Source organism: Microcebus murinus, chromosome 19 (assembly GCF_040939455.1).
Source record: "Microcebus murinus isolate Inina chromosome 19, M.murinus_Inina_mat1.0, whole genome shotgun sequence".
Taxonomy (NCBI): Eukaryota; Metazoa; Chordata; class Mammalia; order Primates; family Cheirogaleidae; genus Microcebus; species Microcebus murinus.
The window spans coordinates 45,313,370-45,333,615 of NC_134122.1; the positions used below are offsets into that span (position 1 = coordinate 45,313,370).

The 20,246-nt window shown below is 36.9% G+C and overlaps 2 protein-coding genes across 5 annotated transcripts in view; both read left to right on the forward strand.

Annotated features, from left to right (window-relative positions):
- The window catches only part of RYR2 (ryanodine receptor 2), a 644,030-nt gene that overhangs the window by 176,142 nt on the left and 447,642 nt on the right, over positions 1-20,246 (forward strand). For all 4 annotated transcript variants that reach the window (XM_075995501.1, XM_075995503.1, XM_075995502.1 and 1 more), the window contains exon 2: positions 4,917-5,036. In XM_075995501.1, coding sequence (XP_075851616.1) covers positions 4,917-5,036 — 120 coding nt within the window. The remainder of the gene's footprint in view (positions 1-4,916; positions 5,037-20,246) is intronic.
- Positions 13,890-14,936, forward strand: LOC109729607 (prohibitin 1). The gene has a single exon (XM_075995506.1). It carries the CDS (start codon positions 13,953-13,955, stop codon positions 14,769-14,771), a length of 819 nt encoding a protein of 272 aa, XP_075851621.1. The 5' UTR covers positions 13,890-13,952; the 3' UTR covers positions 14,772-14,936.

Genomic DNA, 20,246 nt, shown 5'->3' on the forward strand with positions numbered 1-20,246 from the left:
CAGACCATACAGTACAGGGCCTTGTAGGCTAAAGGAGTTTTTGATCTTTATCCTCAGACCAATGAGAAGCCAATGAAGGGCATGAAGCCAGGACAGAGTATAGTCCAGATTGATGGTGTGAACTCAAGGTGAAGGACCATTGGAAGGGGGTTTTCAGAGTGGCAATCCATTCAATAGATTTCAAAAATGTCTAAATAAGAGATGCTGGTAGCTTAGACTAGGCTGGTGACAAATTGATGGATTTGAAAGGTATTGATGAAGCAGTATCAGTAGGACTTGGTGACTGTAAGCTTCATGTCACCCTTTATTTAAGCACTGCCATTTATTTAGTTGTGCATCAGTTTTCTTCTAAAAGATTTCTTTTTTTTTTTTTTTTTGAGACAGAGTCTCACTTTGTTGCCCAGGCTAGAGTGAGTGCCGTGGCGTCAGCCTGGCTCATAGCAACCTCAATCTCCTGGGCTCAGCGATCCTACTGCCTCAGCCTCCCGAGTAGCTGGGACTACAGGCATGCGCCACCATGCCTGGCTAATTTTTTGTATATATATTTTTAGTTGGTCAATTAATTTCTTTCTATTTTTGGTATAGATGGGGTCTCGCTCAGGCCGGTTTCGAACTCCTGACCTTGAGCGATCCGCCTGCCTCGGCCTCCCAAAGTGCTAGGATTACATGCGTGAGCCACCGCGCCCGGCCAAGATTTCTTTTTTTAATAATTTATTATTTCATCCAGAATTTGTATAAAGAAAGATCACTAAATTTGTTTAAGTTGGTTTTATAAAATGGGGAGCAGTATAGGTTCAAGTGTTTTCAGGAACAGCAAGATACTACTGTCTTATGACCATGCTAGTCATTCACAGTTAATTAACAGGTTTTGAAATGTTTGGGAATAAAATAATGGAACATACGTAGAATCCATTTTTGTAGCATTTTGGTTATGGAATATGGTTTCTTGTGAATTGAGTCTAAATGTGTTGCCTTATAGGTACTAAGGAATAAGACATAGGAACTCAAAAGACAAAGTATAGTCAAGGGTGAATATTTAAGGGTGCTTTTAGTTTTTATGGGTCAAGGTGAGAAAAGGATGGCTATCATGTACATTGAAGCACTTAGAAACACCATGAGCACATGCAACCACAATGCAAAAGCAAGAAATGTGAGTTAGGAGTCTGCATGTCAGGGGCTGAGTAGCAAAGACTAAATAGAAAGAAGCCTTATGACCTAAGAAGACATACATTAAATATACTTTATCCTTCTGTTAACTGAGCAGTGCTAACCCTCTGGATCCCATCAGCATTAGGTAGTGTTAATCTTTATTCTTAGAACAGAAAATAGATTGTGTACTTGTGTGTGTGCATGTAGTAATATCCTTATATACACATCATATTTACATTAACAAATAACCAGATTTGTTAAACGTGGGAAACAATAAATAGAAAAAAAAATCAAGCTATTTATCAAAACCTCACCAATGCAGGGTCTGCATGCTCTCAAACCATGGTGATTCTGGAGAGAAAGTGTGCTTTGAGATGAATGGTCTGTTCAGTTGGCAGGTGGCTTGTGAATTGGTGTTTGGGCCATCAGACTTTTGGTATATTTTACTTTCTGATAAAAAGGAACCCTTGGCTTACTGGAAAGTAAAATAAAAATAGCTCCCAGGTAAACTGGCAAAGTCCTGTATGAGTATGTTAGGTAGGGTTCTATTATTTGAAGTTGAACCATGATTGAAAGTTGTAGCTAGAGCCTGCCTTCTCGGTGGTGTAGCAGGGCTCTGTTGAACTCCATGTGGCGTCATGGCCAGGCACGCCGTCACGCAGTGTTAAGGCACTAGATTGAAGAGAAACTGCCTAAGTGAGTTGGTTTCATAAATTTGATAGGGTACTTTAATATATTATTTAAATTTGTTCCCTTAGATAATTGCTATGTTCCACATATTAATGGGCATCTCCACGTAAGCTCTAATTTCTGATTTTGACCAGTGTACACAGACTTATTTTAATATTCAGCTGTTATTGATGGTCTCCAAACTCCTCTAGGAGATGACTCATATCTTTTTTAGGATCAGTATCCTTTCTGGGTCCCAGTGTGGATCCCAGATCCTCAGAGCTTGGCCCTTACATTCAACATTGCTGGCAGCGTGTTAGAAATGAAGAATTGGCCCTACCCAAGACCCACAGAATCAGAATCTGCATTTTAGCAAGATCGACGGGTAACAGGAGGCACATTAAAGATTGAGAAGTCCTTTTATAGGTAATAAACTAGGTGAAAATCAGTCGAATCTCTAGAAGCAGTATGGGGCTTAGGACTTTAGATTCTGATAAATCGGTTTTAATGATCAGTTCCTGAAAATGTGTATAATAACCCCTCTGTGAGTAATAAGTGACTTTGCTTCGCATTTTCCTCATCTGTACATATCTGTGAATAATCTTCATATCACAGGGATATAGTGAGGATTAGATAAGTTAATGGCCAGGACGGGCTTGCACTATATTGTGGTAAATACGTTGAGCCTTCACTTCTTTCTGGGCTTACTGAGTAGCACTTGATCCATATGCCTGTGGTTTGATTTCACCTACCTACCCTCCTATCTTACTATCTTCTCTTATTTTCATTCCCGAATCGTTCTCATTCCCAAACTGTCTTTAGTTCGTACATGAAAGTAATTTTTTACTCAATTGTATTTAGAATGGCTTCCAGCATCCAAGAGAGTCTATCTTACCCATGAGTGTAGTTTGCATGTCAGAGTTAGTTCCATAGGGCAAGTGAGACAAGATTGTGGAAGACCCTGGGGATGTGGTAAGGCATTGAGCACATCAGCACAAGGCTCAGTTCTTTTTTGGAACACAGTATCACATATCTGGGACACAGCATTTCTTTGATCTTGCAGATTAGATAAACTCCAAAAGTACTTCATGATTAGGATAGCCAGGCTTAACATAAAATTATATTCAGATATACTCAGCATTTAAAAAATGCTTTTTTTTTGCAAATGACTTTTTTTTTTTTTTTTTTTTTTTTTTGAGACAGAGTCTTGCTTTGTTGCCCAGGCTAGAGTGAGTGCCATGGCGTCAGCCTAGCTCACAGCAACCTCAAACTCCTGGCTCAAGCAATCCTCCTGCCTCAGCCTCCCAAGTAGCTGGGACTACAGGCATTCGCCACCATGCCCGGCTAATTTTTTTTTTTGTATATATATTAGTTGGCCAATTAATTTCTTTCTATTTATAGTAGAGACGGGGTCTCACTCTTGCTCAGGCTGGTTTCGAACTCCTGACCTTGAGCAATCCGCCCGCCTCGGCCTCCCAGAGAGCTAGGATTACAGGCGTGAGCCACCGCGCCCGGCCCGCAAATGACTTTTTAAATCAAACAATTGAATGTTCACTGGAAATCAGTGTGTACCAGGAGGGACAGTTAGGAGTTTTTTTTAAAAAAAATGATGCTTCACTTGTGGCTGGTGCTATAAACTAAGCTATTACGTATTGTTGCTCCCATATAGGGAAGAAAGACAAATACATCACGTTATGAAGGTTTTAAATACAAATTAGAGTTGTACCTTTAGAATTTATATAACATATTCTTTAGGTTAGCCAAAAAAAACTCCCTTGTTTTCTGCTTTTGAAGATTCATCATATTCCATGATCTCTGCTCTGTCATTCTATCTTGCCATGCTTCTAGGAAACACTTGTATGTCCCTTTCTATTCTGAGTCTAATTAAAAGGGTTGATGAATATATTTCTTCTTTTACTACTCTGTTTACTACTCTGTTGTGTGTTCTGTTTCTTTGAAGTTGAAATGTCAAGGTTAGACATTTTAGACACTTGCCTCTTAGAACTTGTTAAAGTACGATACTTTGTTAAAAAAATGATAACTATATCTTCCATTTATTGTCTATTTAGTGCCTTTTGTATGTTAGTCATCGTGTAAGGTGCTTTGTCTGCCTTCATGATTTTAGAGATTTACTACTTTGCCTAAGGTCACATAACCTGGTACACGGCAGAGCTGGGATGGGAATCTAGATCTTGCTCGTTCTAAAGTCTATGCTTCCTGCAGTACTCATGCTGCCTAAACCAGGGATCCTCAAACTTTTTAAACAGGGGGCCAGTTCACTGTCCCTCAGACTGTTGGAGAGTGCGCACTATGGGCCTGGGACGAGTTGGCTGCTAAGCAGGACAGGCAGCAGTGACAAAAACACCCGGCGGGCTGGATAAATGTCCTCAACGGGCAGCATGTGGCCCACTGGCAGTAGTTTGAGGACGCTTGGGCCCTAAACTTATGAGTCATCCTGTTTATCATCTTTCCTATGCGATCCTGCTTAATTAACTGATTGGAAGCCAGTTGGATTTTAGAGGCTTGAACTAACACATTGTCTCTCTATACAGTTTTAAGCAGCCCAGAATCATTTCAAATATGATCAAGCAGCCAGTGTGTGGTTGAACTAAGATAACTTTTATGGTCAATTAGAACCTAGAAGTTCTGTTATTGGCATCTTTTCCTGTGTGAGTTTTAGAATGACATGTGGGCTTGCTATTAGAATCTGCTCCATTCTTGATACTTGCTGTCCTAGGAATATGTAAGACAATTTTTTTTGTGTTAATTTTGATGATTAAAACAGTACGTCAGAGTGCTAATGTGAAAATCCTGTATTTTAGTGTTATCCATACAGGTTGACTCTGGAGATCAGTAATGACAGTGAGGAAACCTTCAGTGACTATAGTCCGTCTGTTCTCCCCCACCCAGTTACATTTTTGCAAACAAAAAGTACTTCAGTAATTGATTATGTAGGGTTTTTTTTTTTTTTGACAGTAATTTTTACATTTGGCTCAGATTTTTAAACTGCACTAAAATCATGTTCTTCTAGATCTGATTTAGACTGTGTAGTCATGTCAAATCTCACTTTGTTTTTCTCCTTTTCTCCCTCTTTGCAGGATGACGAAGTGGTTCTGCAGTGTACCGCAACCATCCACAAAGAACAACAGAAACTATGTTTGGCAGCAGAAGGATTTGGCAACAGACTTTGTTTCTTGGAGTCCACTTCCAATTCCAAGGTGGGATGAAGCCTTTCAAGTCTATTCAGATATTTAAGTTTTACTAACGGCATTGAAGTTATTTATGAGCACTCTACTATTTTCTGTGGAACACATAATATATTAACTCAAGCGGGTATAGAAAATGCTTTTACTCTTCATTAAGCAAATTTCTAATTGAGCCTCTATTGGATGTAAAGAACTGAGATGTGGTTGTTAATAAGAATAGACAAAGTCTTTGTTCCATGAATAAGTACTATAATTTGAGAATTGATAAGGGCTTAACAAATTTATTGGATTATTAAGTTTGAAAGGTTACCACTAGCCTTAGGCTAATTATATTTTTTATAAGCTAGACTTTTAATTTTCTATAATAACAAAGAGTCTAAACTCTAGATCTCAGTTCATGTTTAAAATATGTAAACCTGAGTATAGATATCTTTCACACAGATATATCTGGATTTGACTTTCATTGGTAGAAAGTGGGATATGATCTTTTTTTCTCAAATTGGTACCTCCTACATTGATCATAAAAGTGGGAAGAACAGAAGGATTATTGGCAGTAAGCAGTCAGACACTATAAATTACATATATGCTCCTGGAAATGGTCCCAGCAATATCTTAAGCTACAGAATTTTTAAATCAAAGGCAGGGCTGACTTTTTGACAAGACTGAGTTTCATGGTCCCAGGATATTTATTCGGGTTGATCTGTGCCTGAAAGAGAATGGCTCATAATTCCAGCATAGGTTTTTATGCAGAAATATAAACATTTAAATATGACGATGTGTTTTCACTAGTTCTTAATTCATAAGAATTTACTATATATTCTTTACATGAATGAATTTTCATTTTTGTCTTGATATTATAGAATTGAGAAGTTGGGCGTTTGCTTTTAGAACTAGTTGCTTTGAAGTAGATCACCTGTTATTATTAAAAATTTAGAGAGAAACGAGAAGTTATCAGGAAGACATAACTTTCAATCTCTTTGAATCTCCACATAAATACAGACAGAGCTATGAATGGTAAAACCTTGAACCTATAGATAATATATCTAAAATAAGCTAGGTGACGAGTTACCTTTACATATGGTATCAGGAAATGTATAGGAGGAAGTGGAGGAGAGGCAGTGTGATTTCTGTTGTCTCTGAAAACCAGTAACAGATTCTTGCTGGAAAGCATGGTGGGCCAAACTTACCAAAGGAGCCTGGTAAATTTGGACATTCTCGAGGAACCTTGGCTCTATGGACTGTTATAACGAATCAAATAAAGGCTCTCTTTCAGATCAAAGCCCTACTTTGAGGTATAGAATATGGATTGAGCGGGGTGACAGGGGCAAAGGAGAGAGAAAGAGCTGCAAAAGTGGGGGAGGTGAGCAGAACCAATAGATCTCATAAAATAATAAAAGGCCATGTTTCGAACCCTAAAGGAAAACCACAGAACAAGGAGCTCTAGGGCCATGAAGCTAAAAAAAGCTATGCTCCTCTCTTTCCCTGAGAATATAAGAAACAGCATCTCAATTTTTAGCTGGTTATTTATTGTGCTTTTATTGCCTGTAGACATTATAATTTTCTAATACATTCATAATTATATATAATCATGTATAATTTATATGTAACATGTAAATCGAATAATCTAATTTATATTTATTTATATAATTATTCACAGTTTCTTTTGTATGTAATTATATATGTATATATGCATACATAATTTTATATGTAAAAGAGAATAAGAAGCAAAATAATGTCTATAGGTAAGAAAGGTCCACTAGATAAACAAACTTATACCTGTTTCAAAGTGAACTAAAAGAAATTAAAGTAAGAGGCACTGTGAAAGAACAACATAAATTATAAACTTAGAAGTAAGATGAGTAGAGAAGAGAGATTTGTAAAGAGAGCTGAAGAATAATAGGTGCAAATTATTAGTGAAAGAAAAGTTCTGGGGATGGAGACTGAACTACAAGGAACACCCGGGCACATAAACCCCCAGGTAACATCTTCAGAGAAATAGAAGATGGAAAAGTGAAAACCTTCAAAAATCTGAAGGACATCAAGTAGGAGATGAAAAAGACATCAGAGAAAATGGAAGATTAGAAGAAATTCCGATGTACTTATAATAGAAGGCTCAAGAAAGAAAACTATTAGCAGGGAAAGAACAAATATTTAAAACCATAGTTCAAGAACTCTTGGCTGAAACTACACATTGAAAGGCATTTGTTCAGACATAGGAAAATCAACTTCTTAGGCAGCCAAGCCAGATATTCTATTAAAGCACTTAGAGTTTGGAAGTAAAGAAAAAAGTTGAATCTAGGCAAAAAGACCAAGCCACTGTTAAAGGAAAGAAAAGTCAGATTGTCATCAAACTTTTGTAACAACAGTGCTTTCTGCCAAAAGAACATGGAGTAATATATTTAAGAAGCTCAAGGAAAGAAAATGTGAGTCAGGGATTCTAGCCAAACTGACTTTTCAGTAGAAAGGTCATAAACTATTAGGGACATGGAAAACTTTAGAGATATTGTTTCCATGAGTCTTTCCTTACGAGTTTACTGGAGAATGAGCTACAGACAACCGGATTCTGGTAGAGACTGTGGTATCAGGAATGATGGTGAGCATTCAGTACATATTTGCCTGAGGAGCTGAGTCTGAATGATGGCTTTAGGGGAGAAGGTATCTCTTGGATGGCTCTATGTTCTGACAATGGGGCCAGTACAACTGCCAAAAAATCAGAGAATGGGGAGAGTTTATAAACATATTCAACTTTTCGATTGCTTTATGTATGTAATAGGTATAGTCTGAAAGTAAACAATATAACTTTAACTGGGAGGGAAGGGTGAAAAAAGGTTATTAGCTATTTGCAATAATGCTTATAGAGAACTAAGAGGTGGTAACCAAAATAAAAGGACTTAAGGATATTTTTAAAGATATTAGTATTAAGGTAGCCAAAATTTCCTAAACAAAAGATATATATATTAATGTAGATATTTATATATATGATATATGTGTCATACAGATATACACACACACACACATATACAACCATGTGTTGCATAATGATGTTTTGGTCAACAACAGACCCCATATCTGATGATGGTCCCGTAAAATTATAATGGAGCTGAAAACTTCTTATTGCCCAATGATATCTTGACGATACTGATTCCGTGTAGACCTAGGCTAATGTGTGTTTTTGAGTCTTAGTTTTTAACAAAAATGTTTAAAATGTAAAAAAAAAAAAAAAAGAAATTAAAAAGTAGAAGCTTATAGAACGAGATATGAAGAAAGAAAATATTTTTATACAGCTGTAAATGTGTTTGTGTTTTAAGTTAAGTGTTATTACAAGAGTCAAAGATTTTAAAAAATTAAGTTTATATAGTAAAAAGTTACAGTAAGCTAAGGGTAACTTATTATTGAAGAAAAAGTGTTCTTTTATGAATTTAGTGTAGCCTAAGTATACAGTACTTTTAAACTCTTCAGTAGTGTGTAGTAATATTGTAGGCATTAATATTCACTCAACACTCACTCATTGACTCACTCAGAGTGAGCTCAATTCATGGTAAGTGCCCTATGTAGGTGTACCATTTTTTATCTTTTATACTGTATTTTTAACCGTACCTTTTCTATGATTAATTATGTTTGGATACATACATACCTCCCATTGTACTACAGTTGCCTATAGTCTTCAATAGAGTAACATGCTGTATAGGTTTATAGCCTAGGAGCAAAAGGCTATACCATATGGCCTAGGTGTACAGTAGGCTATACCATCCAGGTTTGTGTAAGTGCACTCTGATGTTGACACAATGACAAAATCACCTAACAACATATTTCTCAGAATATGTCCTTATTGTTCAGGGACATTTGTCTCTCTCTCTCTCTATATATATATATATCACCTGTGGATGAGACACACACACACACACACACACCCCATACCTATAAAATGTTTTAAATAAAAGGAAACATTTCATTTTGAATAAAAATGAAATTATATATGTAGAGTCTCTTAAAATAAAAAATATATTTTAACGGTCAAAGAAAATTGACCGTCAAGGCTGGGCGCAGTGGCTCACGCCTGTAATCCTAGCTCTCTGGGAGGCCGAGGCGGGCGGATCGTTTGAGTTCAGGAGTTCGAAAGCAACCTGAGCAAGAGCGAGACCCCGTCTCTACTATAAATAGAAAGAAATTAATTGGCCAACTAATATATATAGAAAAAATTAGCCGGGCATGGTGGCGCATGCCTGTAGTCCTAGCTACTCGGGAGGCTGGGGCAGCAGGATTGCTTGAGCCCAGCAGTTTGAAGTTGCTGTGAGCTAGGCTGATGCCACAGCACTCACTCTAGCCTGGGCAACAAAGTGAGACTCTGTCTCAAAAAAAAAAAGAAAATTGACCGTCAAAACATAATGATCATATAAATAATTGAAAGTGGACTTGATTTACCTATTAAAATAAGAACTTAAAATTTTAAGATTAGCTAAAAAAGCAAATCTAATACTATGTATACTAAAACAAAGGGGTAAAAAATAAAAGGATAGGTAAGGATATACCAAGAAGTGCAAATAAAAAGAAAGCAGGTACCTCAGTGTCATTATTTGACAAGGTATAATTTAGACTGAAAAAATTTAAGAGAGATGAAGGATACTTTATGATGTTAAAAGGCACACTTTTCAATGAAGATTAACTGGGTGTATGCCTCCAACAACAGAAACAATTTTGCAAAGCAGAAGCCTTGGGATTTGCAAAGAGAAACAGAGAAACACACTAATAATAGATATATTAATATAACACACTCCAACTGGGAAAAATAAGTAAAATGCTTAACATTCTTAATGAGGTTGACCATACAGAGATATGTCAACATATAAACCTCAAAAATAGAGTATACTTTTCTTAAAAGTTCACATATAACATTAAGAAATACTGGCCATATTTTAAGCCACAAAGAAAACCTCAGTAAATTCCAAAGAGTAGCAATAATACAAATATGATTATAAAGGAATAAAACTAGAAATTACTTTAAAAAGACCCAACCCCTGATAACAAACAACCCTAAAATCAAAAGAATTTTCTGCCTGAAAATTAAAAAATTTACTATTAAATAAATCTTGGGTAAAATGAGAAATATAAAGTAAAATCAAAGTTTCTTGCACATAATGGTAACGAATACATCATGTTTTAGAATATGTGGGATATAGCCAAAGATGTTTTCAGAATAAAGTTTATATAACAGTGTATGCATATATTATTAAAAATGAAAAAAAGTTAAATGAATTAAACAGCCAAGTAAAAAATTGAGAAAAGAATAACAAATAAGAAAAACAAATCAATGAAATGGAATCAGTAAAGATAAAAAAGAAATTGATGAGTTAATTAAAAACATTGTTTCTGTGAAAAAAGTTAATAAAGTAGACAAACCACTAATTAATCTAATCAAGGGAAAAAGAGAAAGCACACATATTCAAATATTAGAAGTTACTTATGGGTCAGAGGTGGATAATGATCAAAACAGAGGAAATTAAATCATGGTCAAATTGCCTAACTATACACAAGTGAAATTAAAAGTCTTCATGAAATGAATCAGTTTTTAGAAAAATAAAATTAACCATAGAAAGTCCAAACAGACCAAATGTCATAAAATAAATAGTGTAGTAAAAGTATTCCTTGATAAGATATGCACCAGGGTCAGATAATTTCTACTTCATTATGCTATTTAAATTATTCTAAAGCACTACAAAAGAAGGAAAGCACTCAGATTTACTTTATCAAGTATGTATAACTTGAATTCCAAAATCTCAGAAAATTATTTGGCAAAGGATATTTATAGATCAATTTCACTTTGATACTGAAACCTGAGATAAAATATTTTAAAAGAAGAAATCAATGTTGAATTAAAACCTGCACCATGACTCCAGGAACCCAAGAGTGGCTCAGTACTATAAATCCATGAATATAATTCTTCATATTAGTAAAGATAAGGAGAAAATCCTTTCAAGTTTTCCATAGATAGGGAAAAGGCACTGGACACAATTTAAATTCTATTTATGTTTAAAAAATAATAAAATGGGACTTGATAGATGCCTCCTTAACATTTTTTTACAAGCACAGGCACACACATAATCATGCTTTAGTCCAACAGTCAGCACCTTCTTTAAAGTGAAACAAGAATAGTTAAAGTCACATATAAGTTAAAGATGGACATCCAACATGCCTTTTGCTATATATGTGTGTGTTGGACATGTGAGCCAATGTAATTAGACATAGATTAGTTGAAGATTGGATATGAAGAGGTAAAACTATTTCCACTTGCAGATGATTTGATTATATATGTAAGAATTCCCAAAGAATCAATGGGAAAACTACTACAAAAACAGATTTATGAAAGAAATACATAACAACAGTAGCAGGTTATAAAATTGATGTATCAATAGCCTTCTTTTTTTTTTTTTTTTTTTCTTTTTTTTTTGAGACAGAGTCTCGCTTTGTTGCCCAGGCTAGAGTGAGTGCCGTGGCATCAGCCTAGCTCACAGCAACCTCAAACTCCTGGCTCAAGCAATCCTCCCGCCTCAGCCTCCCAAGTAGCTGGGACTACAGGCATTCGCCACCATGCCCGGCTAATTTTTTGTATATATTAGTTGGCCAATTAATTTCTTTCTATTTATAGTAGAGACGGGGTCTCGCTCTTGCTCAGGCTGGTTTCGAACTCCTGACCTTGAGCAATCCGCCCGCCTCGGCCTCCCAGAGAGCTAGGATTACAGGCGTGAGCCACCGCGCCCGGCCTATAGCCTTCTTATTTATAGACAAAAATCTGGTAGAAGGTATATTGGAGCACAGACAAATGTGGAATGATATTTGGCATATACACGCACATACACATGCACACAAACTCAAGTTTGTATTTTAAGGTAGAAAGAAGACCAATTAATAGTCTTAGGCCAATCATTTGCCAATATAAAGCATTAAGCTTTAATACTATTCATGTTTATTTATTATTTTTTTTTTTGAGATAAATTTTCACTCTGTTGCCTGAGTTAGAGTGCCGTGGCATCAGCCTTGCTCACAGCACCCTCAAACTCCTGGGCTCAGGTGATCCTCCTGCCTCAGCCTCCCGAGTAGCTGGGACTACAGGCATGTGCCACCATGCCCGGCTCATTTTTTCTATATATTTTTAGTTGTCCAGCTAATTTCTTTCTATTTTTTTTAGTAGAGACAGGGTCTCCCTCTTGCTCAGGCTGGTCTTGAACTCCTGAGCTCAAACGATCCCCCAGCCTCAGCCTCCCATAGTGCTAGGATTCCAGGCATGAGCCACCGGGCCTCAGCCTACTATTTTTGATAATATTATTTTGCATTATGTTTATATCATGTGTGCATATTCTAATCGATTAATTTCCTATATGTGTGTTGCATCATTAAATTTATTAAGACTGCAGATTTGAAGTGCTGTTTCTGTTTTTCTTTGTGGAATTTTTTTAAAAGTTCAAAAGGGATCACAGGGTCCCTTTTGATAAAGATACTTGTCTATAATATGGAAAAGAATATGTGTTTAGTCCCAGGAACCTTGGCTCTCGAAATAGAAAATGTAATTTTACCTTATTTATATTGTTTTAATTAATACTCTTTAAATTTGATTAACTCTTGGAAAGAGTGGAATAGAATAAAGCTATGAATATTTCATTCTAAATAGTAAGTAATTGAACATAATTTGTATTCCTAAAGATGGACATTAAATTTTGCAAACCAGTTTTACAGCTAGGCACACCTTTTTAAAAACAAACATCCACACTCTGTCGTAATTGGATTCTAGTGTGGATGATGTGTACTTCAGCATTGCACATAGTCTGAGTTGGCTTGCTTTGCTGCTACCCGGCCATTGTAGTGGAAAATCATACTCCTGGGTATAGCAGCACTATAATAATAGCCAGTGTGAGGACATATTATGGAATTGGTCTTCCTTTCTCTTTTCTCTTATAATCACTGTATAACCGGTAAAATATTTGATTAAGTGGAATAATTGCCAGTTAAGCTAATGTTCCTTTGATAATATTTGGGTTATTCTAGGGCTTTTAACTTGAATTAAATCAAGAAACAATTCATAATTGGCGTTGAGTAGTGCTACTCAGGCATATTTAATATATGGGCAGATTTTAAATTTATGTCATCTGTTTTTTCATAGACATAGCAGAATAACTTTAATCAACTCAAATGGACCAGACTAGTTTGAGCTCCCTCTTCAGGGCATGGAGAGGTTCGTTTAAATAGGGATCAAAAGAAGAGTCGGTTAAATAAAACTGCCCGTGAAGTTCTGTGAAGGATTGATATAGTATTGGGCTTGACAGTTTCACTGGGGACTAATTTATTTGGCTTTTCATGTTCATGTAAGCAATGGTTGATACTAATCATTTCATAACATGCTCTATACTGCTGAGTCTCAACTTATTCAGATAATCTAAAACTCATGACAATAAACACTTTAAAAATAATTATTTAATTTTGTGCTAAATCAAATCTCAAGTTCCACTAGATTGCTGTATTAAACAGTATTAAATAGAAAAAAATTACAAAACTGGAAAAGATTTTAGCATCATTACACAGGGTGAATCTCATGGAACACCACAGGGTTCCATAGACACACAGTTTGAGGACCATTGTTTTATAGAAATGTGACAGTTGAATTAATAGTTATGCAGTGCTCCTCCTCAAAAGGAAATTCATGTTTTTAAACAAATAAAAGCTATTTTTATTTAATGATCTCTCTGCTACAAGCATAGTTTTCTGGTGTTTATCTTTGAGGACTTTGGAGAGAGTTAATAAGAGGATCTTTAAGATTTATTTCAGCCCAACACTTCAATGATTCTGTATTTCTAAGATGGGTCCACATCCAGAGTATGTATAAAACAACATTGTTGGTCAGAGTGGAAGCAGGTGTGAGTGGGTCCAACAGAAGGAAACATGGCTGCCAAAGTGTTTGAGTCCATTGGCAAGTTCGGCCTGGCCTTGGCCGTTGCAGGAGGCGTGGTGAACTCTGCCTTGTATAATGTGGATGCTGGGCACAGAGCTGTCATCTTTGACCGATTCCGTGGAGTGCAGGACATTGTGGTAGGGGAAGGGACTCACTTTCTCATCCCATGGGTACAGAAACCAATTATCTTTGACTGCCGCTCTCGACCGCGTAACGTACCAGTCATCACTGGTAGCAAAGATTTACAGAATGTCAACATCACGCTGCGCATCCTCTTCCGGCCGGTGGCTAGCCAGCTCCCGCGCATCTTCACCAGCATCGGAGAGGACTACGACGAGCGCGTGCTGCCGTCCATCACCACAGAGATCCTCAAGTCAGTGGTGGCTCGCTTTGATGCAGGGGAACTAATCACCCAGAGAGAGCTGGTCTCCAGGCAGGTGAGCGATGACCTTACGGAGCGAGCAGCAACCTTCGGGCTCATCCTGGACGATGTCTCCTTGACGCATCTGACCTTTGGGAAGGAGTTCACAGAAGCGGTGGAAGCCAAACAGGTGGCTCAGCAGGAAGCAGAGAGGGCCAGATTCGTGGTGGAAAAGGCTGAGCAGCAGAAAAAGGCGGCCATCATCTCTGCCGAGGGCGACTCCAAGGCAGCCGAGCTGATCGCCAACTCGCTGGCCACCGCGGGGGATGGCCTGATCGAGCTGCGCAAGCTGGAGGCCGCCGAGGACATTGCGTACCAGCTGTCACGCTCTCGGAACATCACCTACCTGCCGGCGGGGCAGTCCGTGCTCCTGCAGCTGCCCCAGTGAGGAGGACCCACCCTGCCTGCACCTCCTCAGGCCAGTGGGGCCACAGCCCTGCTGATGCTTAACACCACCTCCTTCTGCCCCACCCAGAAATCACTGTGAAATCTCATGATTGGCTTACCGTGAAGGAAATAAAAGTAAAATCACTTCAAAAAAAAAAACAAAAAAAAAAACAACATTGTTGTTTTTATTAGGCTTCCAAAAAGGAAGTCGAGCCTTGTAGGCACAACAGTGTCAAGAGGTCTTTAGGTTTCTTCCAATTGCTATGGCATCATTGTAATTAAAAGTATTTCTTCCCATAATGGAACATGACAAAGCAATATTTTATCTTCAGTGACTTCTCATTTCAGGATATTATTCACCACCATAAATAATACATTAAGATATTAATGATGCATAATAGTTGTGATTTGCCAGATGAACTGCACTTCTTATTCATGTGAGAGTTTTTGAATAATAAAAATGTCAGTATAAGATAAATGCTAGATGATGTAAGAAAGATTCACTTTAAAAATAATGCTTATGAAACATCTTAAACAACAGATACTGTTGATCAATATGTTCCCCTAAGCATTAATTGAAAAAATAAAACATAATTATAAGGAAATAAATATTAACATTATCGTTGTTTTGTTATTCTCTTTTTATTCATTTTAACTTTCACAGACATTTGTGCAAAAGGGAGGCAAAAAAAAGACCAGTGTGTTTGGGAAAGAAGATAAATGATCAATAACTATTTATTTCTCAATATCCCTGTGTTTTAGTTATATAATTATTTCCTTGTCAATATTTTAAGAGGAAAACAAAGTTAGATATATGTATGGCAAAAACCCAATATTCTAACGTTATGCGAATATCCAGTCTATACAGAATAAGTGATTACATACTTAAGCAGAGTTCTGAGAGAACAAGAGAGTTATAAGAAAATATCTGACTGCATTTCGGCAGATTATTACATCAGGCCAGAATGGAACTGCTTGTTAAATTGTAATTTATACATTTTGTGGAAAGAATTCTTCTCAGCGTTTTAAACATGCATTTATGCCGCTATCCAGTTAGGAAAGAGAAGTATTACAAAAATGATCAAGTAAAGATGACATGATTGAAATTCCCAAAGTAGGAAGCATTTAAGGGCTTACTTGAATAATACAACATCAGTATATAGCTGTATGAGCTCAAGACTCATTCTGGGAATTTTTAAAAGGTTTTCAAGGATCCTCATTGTAGTCAAAGATGAGCTCCTGATTTCCCATTATGTTTCTTGTACGATGTAGAAAATGAAGTGAAAAGAAAACACTGAAGACTAAGACTGAAAAACAGTCTACTGTATAATCTCGAAGAGACACCCACTAATTATAAAGCAGATAGAACCAGTGTGAAGAAACCTCCCCGGAGTTCACCTCTTACATACACAGGTTCACCTCAAATACTGACAGAAGATTGTAATCCACCTGCCCTGTTTGCTTTAGACCCAGGGGGCTGTGCTAGCAAACAGAGTCAACAGCCAACTCTGGTTCCCTCCTCTGCTCCATCCCATCAGTTCAAACTTCTTCCAGACCGTGGGAGCATTGGTGGGCAGGAAGCTGGTGATGACACATTGTGTTCTGGAACCTTTAGTTCTTAGGAATAAAATGCTAAATGCAGACGCAGATAGGAACAGCGCTGGTAGCAGTACAGGCTAGGGATTGTGACTTTGATAATGGTATATCTCTTGTAATTGTAATGACAGAGAATAGAACCAAGGGGAGGGCAGGGAGAAGCCGTTAATTTAGGTGAGCAGAGCTGAATTAAGTGGATGCCTGTGAAAAACTGGAACTTGCCCTGGGGGTCTTTTATGCCATCTTTCTGGATCTGAGAGTATGACTTAGCCATTACTGGAGTGAACACACTGCAGCAAATGAAGCTCTAACACTAGGGTTAGCATGCTTTCTGTGTAAAGAGCCAGATAGTAAATATTTAGGTTTTGTGGGTCAGACGTTTTCTATTCGACTCAGACATTGTAGCGTGAAAGCAGCCATAGTCCGTATGTCAACAAATGAGAATGTTCCAAAAAACGTATGGCCACTGAAATTTAAATTTTATATTATTTTCATGTGTCATAAACCTTGTTTCTTTTTCTTGCAATTTTTTCTTAACCACTGAAAAATGTAAGAGCCATCCTTAGCTCATGGGCTGTCCACAGACAGGCAGTGGGCCAGATTTGGCCTATGGCCAGAGTGTGCCTGTCCCTGATCTACCATGTAGAAAGTATTATGTTGCTAAAGGAGAAGCTATTAATAGAACAAATGCGATAGGAGCAATAATCAAAGATATGGTAGAAGAAAAAGTTTTCTGCCTGTAGATTAGATTATTCATCCTATCGTAAAGCTGGCAAAGAGAATACTTATGGCTAGAGCTATTGGTGAGGTTTTATGCAGGAAGAAGCATGTTGTTCGAGTGGGCCTCCTTGACAGATGGTACTTAATAAGTTAATGAATGTTTTTGACATTTGAAAGATTGGGAGAATAGAGGGGTAAAATACAAACATAGAGTATGATGTGGAAGGAAGCATTTCATAAGGAGAATAGGAACAAAGGCATAGAGGAGAAGCATTTGACTGGGAACTCCCAAGTGTTCTGTTGAGAGGTGAGGTGGGGCTTCCAGTACCACACATGTACCAGCACAACTTTATTTGCAATCAAAGGAAGCTGCTGAAAGCTCTTGAATGGTGGATTGCATTATTTTGTGTGCTGCTATTTGTGGATTTGTACATTTTGATGCACATAAATTTCCCTGTAGGTATTAAGAGTCCAGTCTGATTTAACTGAATGACGATTTGCCTTTGAATGTGCTCTGTTTTCTCTCTTCCTAGAAAACCCTTGCACACTCTTACTCAAAGGAAGCCTATTCATCCTTTAGGCACCTGTCAAATATTTCTTCCTTTGGAAAGCTTTCCTGCATTTATAATGCACCCCCTTCCTTCTTTCTGAAAAAGTAATGCCCTCCTCTTCCTCCCTTCCTTCCTCTTTCTTTCTGTTTCTCTCTCTCTCTTACTTTCGGACTTGCTGTCTCTTTGTCTCTGTCTCTCTCACCTTCCCCCTTGCTCTCTGTCAAGCAAAATGAATTCCTTCTTCTATGGTGCCACTTGCTGCTAAATCATGTGTCCGTTTACATTTACTTTTGCCTTTTTCTAATTATGAAAGCACCTACAGGCAGAGGCAGCCTCTCATGCATCTTGTATCTCAAGTACATAATACAGTTTTGCAGGAAGTAGATCCTCAATAAAGGCTTGCTGATTTTAACTGGTATTTCTTCTTTAGACTAACTTAATGTTGATGCATCTATTTTAACAGTTTATCAGTTCATCTGGCTTTTTATATCCTATTGTATTCTCTAAAGAAGCACAGACATTGTCTTCCTGCTTCAAGGAATTAATTTAATATCTTTAATGTTGCCAGAGTAAATATTTATATTTCTGACTGTAATAATGCTTAAGCCTATATAGATTGATAATGGGCTTGGTGCAGTACATTTGCAGTAATGTTTAATTTACTTCTTTATATAAAGGATACATCTTTGTTAGCATGCTTATACATAATTTAAAGATTCTGATTCTATACAGAAGAATCATTAAAATATATAAATAGATGTTGACAAAGTTGAAACAGAATGAAATGCTAAGATTTTTTTGCCAACATAACATTCTATCTGCTACCTTGGTATAAAAATATTTTAACTGCACACATTGTTTTATAGTAAATAAAAGGAACTTGAAATCGTATTTCAATGAGAAATGATCTAGTCACTTTGGAAAGCAGTTTGGCAGTTCCTTATAAAATTAAATATAAACTTATACTTTCTACTCAAAGTCTTATATGTTTGGAGCAGTTTTACTCATAATAGCCCAAAACCAGAAACAACCAAAATTTCCATCAACTGATAAAGGGATACTATGTAGTAACAAAAAGAATGGACTCTTAATCTGTGCAACAACATGGGTGAAATTCAGAATCATTAAGCACACTGAGAGAAGCAAGACACTAAAGACTATCAACCGAATGATTCCATTTATATGAAATTGTAGAAAGGCAAAGCTGTAGTGACGAAAAGCAAATGAGTGGTTGGCAAGGGCTGGGGGAAGTAGGTGGGAATTTACTGCAGAGACATGCAAATGTTTTTATTCCATAAAACAGATGAAAATGTTCCATTTTGTGATTGTGGTGATGATTAGATGATTGTAGAAGAGTGTTAAAACTCATCAAGTTGTATACTCACAAGTGGTAAATTTTATTGCATGAAAATTATACCTCAATAAAGCTGATTTTTTAGAAGTCCCCAAAAGCACAAACCACAAAGAAAAAGAAAGATATATTTGACTACATTAAAATTAAAGACTTCTGGATACCAACAAATACCATAATACATAAAGCAAACAGACAAGCAAAACAAGATAACAACATCAATACCCTACCACCACCACCAACAACAAAAAACAAGCCTCGGATTGGGAGAAGGTATTCTTAACATGTGCATGTAAAACTGATAAAATTTTACTATCCAGGATATATAAAGATCTCCTACCAATTAATAAGGAAGAAAAAAAATATCCAAGTAGAAAAATATTTAAAAGCTTTAAAGAAGTAGTTCATGGAAAAGGAAACTCAGATGGCTTCCAAATATTTAAAAAGATGCTCAAGATTATCAGTAATAAGGGATGTGCAAATTAAAGCCACATTCTAATTATGCATGAAATTGGCAAAAGTTGATGAGCTTCACAATGTAAAATGGTGGCAAAGATATGGACCAATGGAAATTTTCATACATTTTTGGTAGAAGGGTTCATTGGTATAACCTCTTTAAATAGCAATATGATTATACTTACTAATGTTTAAGATGGTTGTAACTGGGACTGAACAAATTCACTCCAAGAAATATACTTGGCCTAGACCAACTCTTAAACTTGGGCTCATGAAAACATGCACATACACTTTCATGTCAATGTTTTTTGTAATAGAAAAAACATATAAAAGATCCCTACAACACCTGTTAGAAGGGCAAAAATCTAGAACACAACACCAGATGCTGGTCTGGCTGTGGAGCAACAGGCCCTCTCGTTGATTGCTGATGGGAATGCAAGTGGAACAGGCACTTTTGGAGGACAGTGTGGCACTTCTTACATAGCTAAGCAAACTTTTACCATGCCATCCAGCAATCACACCCCTTGGTATTTACCCAAATAAGTTGAAAACCTATGTCCCCACAAAAGCCTGCACACAGATGTGCGTAGCAGCTTTATTCATAGTTGCCAAAATGTGGAAGCAGCCAAGATGTCCATCGGTAGGTGAACAGATAAACTGTGATACATCCAGACAATGAAATGTTATTTAGTGCTAAAGAGAAATGAACTGTCGATCTGTGAAAAGATATGGAGGAACTTTAAATGCATATTACTAAGTGAAAGAAACCAATCTGAAAAAGGCTACACACTGTAAGACATTC

Excerpts from the sequence above, each read along its gene's own strand:
- LOC109729607 (XM_075995506.1), top strand. The coding sequence starts at position 13,953 with ATGGCTGCCAAAGTGTTTGAGTCCATTGGCAAGTTCGGCCTGGCCTTG.